The sequence below is a fragment of the Sander vitreus genome, chromosome 21, assembly GCF_031162955.1.
Source record: "Sander vitreus isolate 19-12246 chromosome 21, sanVit1, whole genome shotgun sequence".
Classification (NCBI taxonomy): Eukaryota; Metazoa; Chordata; class Actinopteri; order Perciformes; family Percidae; genus Sander; species Sander vitreus.
Window position 1 is genome coordinate 1645270 of NC_135875.1, and position 10000 is coordinate 1655269.

The 10000-nt window shown below is 47.0% G+C and overlaps 1 protein-coding gene across 1 annotated transcript in view; it reads right to left on the minus strand.

Annotated features, from left to right (window-relative positions):
* The window catches only part of LOC144536346 (glutamate receptor ionotropic, delta-1-like), a 719688-nt gene that overhangs the window by 143989 nt on the left and 565699 nt on the right, over positions 1–10000 (minus strand). The window contains exons 12-13 of the mRNA XM_078279431.1: positions 9043–9388; positions 4889–5027 (exon numbers count right to left, since the gene is read on the minus strand). Of these exons, the coding sequence (XP_078135557.1) occupies positions 4889–5027; positions 9043–9388 (485 nt within the window). The remainder of the gene's footprint in view (positions 1–4888; positions 5028–9042; positions 9389–10000) is intronic.

Below are 10000 nucleotides of genomic sequence, written 5' to 3' on the forward strand. Positions count from 1 at the left end.
CTGATTGGATGTTTATTCTCTTCTCAAGAGGAGCTCAGAGTAAAAATGAAGGACAGTAACTACCAGGGCTGCAACTAACCATTATTTTCACCGTTGATTAACCTTTTGATTATTTCCTGTATGAATGGATGAGTTGTTTGGTCTCTAAAATGTCAGAAAATGGTGAAAAGTGTGGATCAATGTTTCCCAAAAAGCCCAAGACGACGTCCTCAAATGTCTTGTTTTGTCCACAACTCAAAAATCTTCAGTTTCCTGTCCCAAGCCAAACCAAGCTCCATCTTCTAAGATTGAACATTAGTCTGGGGAGTCTGCTCTGTGTTTTCTACTGAAGAAGAGGCGGGATCAACGGGCATAGCTCAAATGCCTCTGTACGCAATTGGACAGTCCTTCAACCAATCAGAGCAACGATCCAGGTGACGTAGCAGCGACAGCGGCATCAACCGGTGGCTGTGCTTCGGTGGCCGTCTTGTTGAATGTAAACAAGAAGCTGCTTGGTCGCTTCTCTATCGTCATCGTGTTAATAATAATAATAATAATGTATTAATCCCACAAGGGGAAATAACAATGTTTTCACTCTGTTGTTATTATTATACACAGGCCTGAATTACACACACATGCTCAGTACCTATACATGCACTAATGGAGAGATGTCAGAGTGGGGGGGCTGCACATGCTCAGTACCTATACATGCACTAATGGAGAGATGTCAGAGTGGGGGGGCTGCACATGCTCAGTACCTATACATGCACTAATGGAGAGATGTCAGAGTGGGGGGGCTGCACATGCTCAGTTCCTTTACATGCACTAAATGTCAGAGTGAGGGAGCTGCCCTTAGAAAGGCACCCGAGCAGTTGGGGGTTCGGTGCCTTGCTCAAGAGCACCGTGGCAGTGCCCAGGAGGTGAACTGGCACCTCTCCAGCTACCAGTCCACCACCATACTTTGGTCCGTATGGGAACCTTCAACCCTCCGGTTACCAACCCAACTCCCTACTGACTGAGCTACTGCCACCAGCCAATAGCGTGCCAGGTGGATAAGCCAGTTTGTGATTGGTTCCCGCAGATAGAAAAATGTACAGGTTTCAAGCCTGAGCTGCAGGGAGAAATCAAAACCCTGGCAGATTGGGCTGGGTTTACCCAGTCTAGCAGTTTGCAGGAAATAGTCACTTTGTTGGTATATATAGCCGTCCCCTTCCTTTGTCTCTGTGTTGGCGTTCTAACCTCCGGCTGATTTGTAAGGACTATGGTTATCTGCTCCTCAGATCTCTGCAGGGTAAATCCAGACAGCTAGCTAGACTATCTGTCCAATCTGACGACTAAAACAACTTCTGAACGTCCACACGTTCCACCAAAACAAGCTCCTTCCTGAGACTATTCAGCAGAGGCACCGTGGCTCCGTCCGGAGCTTAGCCCCGCCCACGACGATTGTGATTGGTTTAAAGAAATGCCAATAAACCAGAGCACATTTTACTCCTATCCAGGAATGCTGTGTGGACTAGCCAGACCCACCTCCGCAGCGCTGTGGAGGAAGGTCTGGCAATGCGAGACTACTTTGTTGGGGACTATTTTCAGCAGCGGATTAATCCACATTTGGTGCTCTGGTGAGTATTTGTGAACACTGCAAAACACACATTTTTACCCTCCAGAGAAACCACGTTAGTACATTCTGTAAATCCGTAAGTAAATAAGTTAAGTATGAAGTTGTACATGAAATGTAAATCATGTTCACCTTTTGATCATTTTCAAAACACCCCCGTCTCTATTCTCAGCATCTGCAGAGTTGCAGAGTGAAGGTCAGTGTTTTCTCCGCCAAACACAGGAGGGTGAGATATCAGAAAGTTATTTTCCAACATGCATTAAATACTTGAACTCCAAAGCTGTGGTGCCGTTCCATTATTAAGCTGAGGTCTTTTTTTAGCTAACCTGTCCACCCTTGAAATGTATAACTACATCAGCTCAACTTATTCCACTTCACAGCCTGCTCTCGTGGGTTTGTTAAATTACAGATGATTTGCAGCATTTCTCTCGAGGCGATCTGAGAGGATCAATCTTTTCAGGTGCCTCTTTAAGATTAATAATTAGCTGAATGTGTGAGAAGCTCCGCAGGTTGAATGAGTCATCTCACTTCTGGGGATGAGCTGTCAGTCAGACTCAGAGCTGCTTCAGTGAATGCCTTTAATGTCATTGTACTTTACAATACAGCGACATTAGGAGCGCTACTCCACTGGGTGCATACTAGAGGATGGATACGTGAACCGAGCCCGTAGGGACCCGACGGGCCAGGCCGGGGTCGGACGGATATTAAGAAATGATGTTTGGGTTCGGGTCAGGCTCGGTCGCATTTTAAGCGCCCATATTCTGCTCATTTTCAGGTTCATAATTGTATTTTGAGGTTGTACCAGAACAGGTTTACATGGTTTCATCATATTGTTGTTGTACTACTCGTTGCTGCAGCTCCTCTTTTCACCCTGTGTTCAGGTCTCTGTTTTAGCTACAGAGTGAGACCTCTCACTGCTGGAACATCTTTGTTGGCAGTCGCACATGCTCAGTAGCTAGGTAAGGACTACATGCTCAGTAGCTAGGTAAGGACTACACGCTCAGTAGCTAGGTAAGGACTACATGCTCAGTAGCTAGGTAAGGACCATATGCTCAGTAGCTAGGTAAGGACTACATGCTCAGTAGCTAGGTAAGGACTATATGCTCAGTAGCTAGGTAAGGACTACATGCTCAGTAGCTAGGTAAGGACTACATGCTCAGTAGCTAGGTAAGGACTACATGCTCAGTAGCTAGGTAAGGACTACATGCTCAGGAGCTAGGTAAGGACTACATGAGCTAGCTAGCTGTTTCTACAACTTCAGTAGAACAAGGCAGGATTAGCTGGGAGACTTCTTCTAAACGAGGGAACACTTCCACCTTTGTGTGAATACCTGCAGAACAGGGACATGGAAGTAGTTCTTTTGGAGATTATATTTATTATTTATGTTATTACAAACGTACATGTGTCATTAGTATGAGAAAAGAAAACGAGATTTTAACTGTGTTGGGCTCAGACAGAAAAATGCGGCCCGATCCGCACTCTAGGTCAGTGGTTCCCAACCTCTTTTCCTTGGCGCCCCCCCTACTTATGTCTAAGAAAAGCTGAGCCCCCCCTCCAGAACCGAAGTGGAGGTAACTCTCGAGATAGAGCCTTACTTTCTTTTTTGATACAGAGCAGTTATCAGCACTTTTACGTTTCTCCGCTATGTTTCATTCATAAAATAGTGATGCTTGTTTAATATGTGCAAATATTGTGATCTTGCCGTCCCCCTGAGGGGTCCCCGGACCCCAGGTTGGGAACCACTACTCTAGTGCATACAATAAATAATCCTTACAGGACATATGAAACAGAATAAAGACCGTAAAAGAGCAATGATCAGATAAGTGCAAGTATCGAAGTGCAGGAGGTGACAGTGAGTGACTGGGTTTGTCTAACTACATTTTTTTAGGGAAACTACTGCCCAGTGACTGGAATTGGGCGGTTTTCAGGTGCTCGGCCATGAACGGTGAGCGGCAGGTCAGTCTGACATATGCCGATTTCATGCCGGTCAACGCTCCAATTAACTGACATCAGTTATACGAGTTACAGTTCTCAAGGACGCACGCACACATGGACGCGACAGCACGGTCTCTTCTTCCTTTCTCTCAACGCTCTAACACGCTCGCGGTGTGAAGCGCGTGTCCGCGCTATTCTCGCACACGTAGGGAACCTCGTGGATTAACCTGCAACATGTCAGCTGTTTGGAGATTCTTCAGCGTGTGTGCAGAAGATAACAAGTGTGCAATATGCAACACCTGCAAGGAGAAAGTAGGGCGTGGAGGGACGGCACCAAAAACCCAAATCACATTTCTTTAGTTGGATATTGGATGTGAAAAGAAGGAACATTGCACTTCAGATGTGTGTGAATGTCCCACACCAGGAGTCATTTATATAGTTCTGTTTTATAGTGATCCATTATCTGTTTTGTGCAAAATGTTCTATTACCTAGAAAGTTGTAATTGGTGCATCTGTAGTATTTTAAAGTCTGGTGGTGCTGGATTGTATAGACCTATAACGCCTACCAGAGGGTAACAACTGAAACAGGTGGTGGCCAGGATGAGTATGGTCCTTGAGAGACTACGTACAGGAGTATATGTTCTCTGGTAATGACCTGCCACAGAGTCTGATCACGTCCAACTGTTTGCATGATAATGTCCCAGAGGACGCTGTTTCTGTCCCGCTGTGGCCTCTGCATGTAGCCACGTTCTCATCCTAATGCTGTTTCCTGGAAATGTTACTAATTCTCGCTTCATCAACATCATTTAATAAGGAAGCTTTTGTTATGAACATACTGTACGTTATGCTGCAGCTTTGCACGTACAGAGGCTTGCAAAAGTATTCAGGCCCCCTGAGTCAATACTTGAAATGGTACAGCCCAATGGGGAGTGAGGGTTTTCGAAAATCGTATATCATTAGACTATTTCCTGAATTGTTGGTATGTGATGGTAATACGGCATTTAAATACATACCATTTTGGATAGTCTAACATTATATTTTATTACATTTTTTTCAGTACCCCCCAAACTATTATATTCATCCCTTTTGGGATGGTCCAAGTCTCATGTAGGGGGGTCGGACCCTCCCAATACCCCCCATAATTCGAACAGTGGAACCACCTTTCGCTGCAATTACAGCTGCAAGTCTTTTGCGGTATGTCGCTACCAGCTTTGCACATCTAGAGACTGACATGTTTGCCCAAACCTTTCAAAACGGCAGTCCACAGACCAATGGATGATGTCACAGACGCTACGTCCATTATTTTTACAGTCTATGGTGTGTGTGTGTGTGTGTGAGTGTGTGTGTGTGTGTACTTACCGTATAGCGTGGTCCATGCGTGACACGGTGAGGTAAGCTGCCAGGTTGGCGGTGTATGACGAGCACACGATGAGCGTGAAGAGCCACCAGCTGCCCATGACGATCCTCAGAGCCATCGAGCCGATCGCACCGTCCCCGCCTACACGCACACACACACACACATACACACACACACACACACACACACACACACACACACACACACACACACACACACACACACACACACACACACACCGACAGACGCACAGATACAGACAGACGCACAGATACAGACAGACACACACACACACACGACAGACGCACAGATACAGACAGACACACACACACACACACACACACACACCGACAGACACACAGATACAGACAGACACACACACACACACCGACAGACGCACAGATACAGACACACACACACACACACACACACACACACACACACACACACACACACACACACACACACACACACACAGACAGACAGACAGACAGACAGACAGACAGACAGACACACACACACACACACACACCGACAGACGCACAGATACAGACACACACACACACACACACACACACACACACACACACACACACACACACACACACACACACACACACACACAGACAGACAGACACACACACACACACACACACACACACACACACACACACACACACACACACACACACACACACACACACACACACACACACACACACAGAGGTCATTACTCATAACTCTCCAACAGAAGCATTAACAAGGGTTTTCAGAGTCCAGCTTCAGATCTCACAGAGGTGTGTTTAGACCTGTGACCTCTCAGTTACAGGCTGCCGTCAGTGACCAGGAGTCCACCTGCCGCCTGGTGCAAACAGCGGTGCTTCAACACGGCGAGCGGAGCGCTTGCATCTAATCACAGCCTGTTAGGCCTAAAAGGTTTCCCAGGCAACCTGCCAGACGATAATAGATACAGCTGGGTGCCTCTGCTAAGGGGAAGTGTGTGTGTCCAAATGTGTGTGGATCCACTCGTACATTTGTGGGATTTGTGGGTTGTGGGCGTGAATATGCATGTTTCACTGAGTGCGTTCTCCTGTCTTTGTGAGGACAGAGTTGAGTTGTAGACCTTAATGGGGGGACACTTGGTGCTACCTGCTGGACGGAGCTAACCACAACGTCTAACTATTCTCATAGTAGTGACAAAACTGCTGCTCCAGGCTTTGCTGTAGTGATCTCTCCCTCGCTGCAACCGACAACCATTGCGTGATGTTCGTATGACGTCATTTGCACCTAAGCGCTGTAAAAACAGGAAAAAACCCTGGAATCTGTAGACTGGGTAAACCCAGCCCAATCTGCCGGGGGTTTGATTCCTCCCTGCAGCACAGGCTGGAAACCTGTACGTTTATCTATCCTGCTTCCGTTACAAATCTGCGGGAACCAATCACAAACTGGCTTATCCACCTGGCCGCGCTATTGGCTGGTTTAACACGATGACGATAGAGAAGCGACCAAGCAGCTTCTTGTTTACATTCAACAAGCCGGCCCACCGAAGCACAGCCACCGGTTGATGCCGCTGTCGCTGCTACGTCACCTGGATCGTTGCTCTGATTGGTTGAAGGACTGTCCAATTGCGTACAGAGGCATTTGAACTATGCCCGTTGATCCCGCCTCTTGTTCAGTAGAAAACACAGAGCAGACTCCCCAGACTAATGTTCAATCTTAGAAGATGGAGCTTGGTCTGCTGATAGCAGGACTATGGAATCTGCCTTATGTATTAGCTTTTTTAAATGTTAAAAGGAGAATCCCGGTGGATTCCCCCCCGTAGCTGTGTTGTGTGTAAATGTGGAGAGCTGTCAGTAGCAAGAAGAACTAAACCAATCGTTGCTGCCTACACCGTGTTATCCTCCTGCTAGCGTTAGCACCCAACAGGCTTAAACAGGGCAGGTTTTAAACGTGCTTTTAGCCTCTAAACATGCTCTAAATGTTATTACAAGTGCTCCCCACGTGCAGTGATTCCTTCTGAGGGAACACAGGGAATCTGACTGGAATATTGGATTGTGTGAGTTCGACAATCGACTAGTGTGGACTTGACAGGAAAACAGGAAATAAACAGAGCTATGTGCTGGCTGGATTAACAACGTTTATGTCTTTCTGTCACATCTCCAGCAGTCAGATTCCCTGTGTTCCCTCAGAAGGAATCACTGCACATGGGGAGCTCTGGTAATGACATTTAGAGCCTGTTTAGAGGCTTAAACATGTTTAAAACCTGCCCTGTTTAAGCCTGTTGGGTGCTAACGTTAGCAGGAGGATAACACGGTGTAGGCAGCAACGATTGGTTTAGTTCTTCTTGCTACTGACAGCTCTCCACATTTACACACAACACAGCTACGGGGGGGAATCATTCCATGATTCTGTCATCACAGAAACTACTGGGCTCTTCATTAATGCTGCCATCAGTCTGTGACTTTTCCCTGCCGGGCCCTCGTCGGACAAAGATACTTTCCACCGAACTAAACAACTTTCCTGGGGGAAACCCTGAAAGGGCTGTATTCATAAATGTTGATTGATTGATTGATTGATTGCAGAATGTGTGCAGGAATTGTTCTTTAGAATTGAAGCTAATTCTCCTCATGTAAAAGCACCTTTCCTGCACTGTTATGTTTGATCCTGACATCTACAGCACACATGGATCCTCACAGCTTCCCACACACAGAAACCTGGTTCATTTCTTCACAGTGACGTTTGCTGGAGCTCTGTGCTCTCTGTAATTCATTTAAGCACTTTAATGTTGTATGGCCTTGTTTCTGCTTATGTGCTAAATATTTTAGGCGCTACAAATCCTCCCGTGACCATTATTTCCCCTTTCTGTTGCTGTGTAATCTGTGCTACAGCTCTGAAATTAAAGCTCCACAAAATCAAACTGAAAGCCGTATTTACATGGCAGATAATCTTCCTTCTGCTGTTGATTGATTTCAGCCAAACAGCTGAGCTGCGATACTATAAGAACATTTCAAACAGTTGCTCGTTTTTTTTTTTTTATTCACTTGACTTCCAGCTGATGTTTGTAGCCAGAGTGATTCCCTGCTCAATCTCAGCAGCATAATGAGACACATGACTGCTACAGGAATCCAACCTGTGGACTGAGAGGTACATCTCATGTCACTTATCTGACAGCTCCTCGACTCCTGGCGTCTCTCCCGTGCCTCCTCAGTGGGAGGGACTAGGACGCGAGGAAATCACGGGAGGAGAGAGGCAACGAGCAAATGTGTTTTAGAGGGATGAGACGTCCTTTCCTCTGAAGCGTCACATGAGTTCGTCAGCTGTTTGGGCGGAGTTAGCGACTCCTTCAGCTGCTACGGCTTCCAGGAAGCGAAATTACGAATCCTACTATGGCCACGCCAAGACCCGCCCTTCAATAGCAGCTTGATTGGTTGGGGTTAGGCATTGACCTCGAGTGGTTAAGGTTAGGATAGCCGATTGGTCAGGGGATAGGACCTGTAGAAATCGGATGACGATACCTTGCGTAAGCATGGACGCCTGGCCAATAGTAGTGTGTGAATGCTATTAAGATTATTTTTTAAGCATTTTAGGCCTTTAATTGACAGGACAGCTGAAGACATGAAAGGGGAGATAGATGGGGAATGACATGCAGCAAAGGGCAGCAGATCGGAGTCGAACCCGGGCCCGCTGCGTCGAAGAGTAAACCTCTATATATGGGCGCCTTCTCTACCAACTGAGCTATCTGGGCGCCCCTAGGAGGCAATTTAAGCGACATGAGAAGCATCTCTGGTGTTCAATCAGGAATAATAACGGGACGGTTGGGTTTAGGGAAAGGCCGTGGGTGGACTTACGTTTCCATGACTCACGGGAAGAACGGGAAGGTTGGGTTTAGGAAAAGGTCGTAGGTTGGGCTTACGTTTCCGTGACACGCGGAAATAACGGGACGGTTAAAGACACACACCCGGTCTCCTGGGTGAAAGTGAATTGTGGATTTGGAGTATTGTGACAGCCCTAATTAAATATATTCTTTCCATTTTAAAGCTGATGTGACCTAGACTTTACAGTGACTTTAAACAGGGACAGGTTCTGTATTTTACTAATGATGAACACATCTCGTTCTTCACCACTGTAAAGTGCGTTTACCATCTTTTTCTCTCACCTTGATGCACGAACGCTCCGTAAACAATCCAAATGGCGCTGTTCAGAGAGCCCGAGCCCACGCCGCCATTGGAGGGCTGTCCTGGCGGTGCATTCTGGGTAGCGGAGGAACGCAGCGCCTGCAGCCTGTTGAGCAGGAAGATGAGCACTCCGACCACGGGAATGGCCGCGGCGATACAGGCCCAAACGGCCAGGTCGAAGGGCGCGAACAGAGAGAAGATGTTGATCTTTTCTTCGGGTTTTCGCAGCAGGATGCCAACGCTGTAGTCCAGGTAGCGCTTGCTGAAGTCAACCACGTTCTCCCGCTCCGGTGTGATGGTGATGGCCGACACCGCCAGGTCGGCTCTCTGGAGGAGGAGGGAGAGGCAGACGAGTAGGTAAGATATAGTTAGGTTGTTTGCATTTCTTTAAAGCAACCACACATCGTCTTGGGCGGCGCTAAGCTCTGGACACAGTGATGGTGGCTCTGCTAAATAGTCTCAGGAAGGAGCTGGTTTTGGTGGAACATTTGCACCCCGCAAAAGAAAACGCCTCACACAATATTAAATGAAGTTAACTGTTACACAATACAGTAACGTGAGCTATTTAAATGAGCTGAGCCATGGTTAAACCTCATTATCTCTTCCCAGTGTATCTCCGTGTGTACTTCATCCACAGCAATCCCACCAATCAGTCCCAAAACCTCCCAGTTAGAGAGGAAATGCCCTAAACATATTCTTTGCAGCAAAGGGCCGCAGGTCGAGGCGTTAACCTCTAAATATGGGCGCCTGCTCTACCAACTGAGCTATCCAGACGCCCCGCTAGCTGGAAGTTTGTTGTTTTTTTTCCGAAGAAAAACGATGCACTTCTGTTGATCCACACTAGCCGATCAATAAGTATTTATGTTCTGATTTGGGTTACTCAGAGAGAGTGTACGGTACCCAGAAGTCACCAAAATATGACGCGACTGAATATATCAG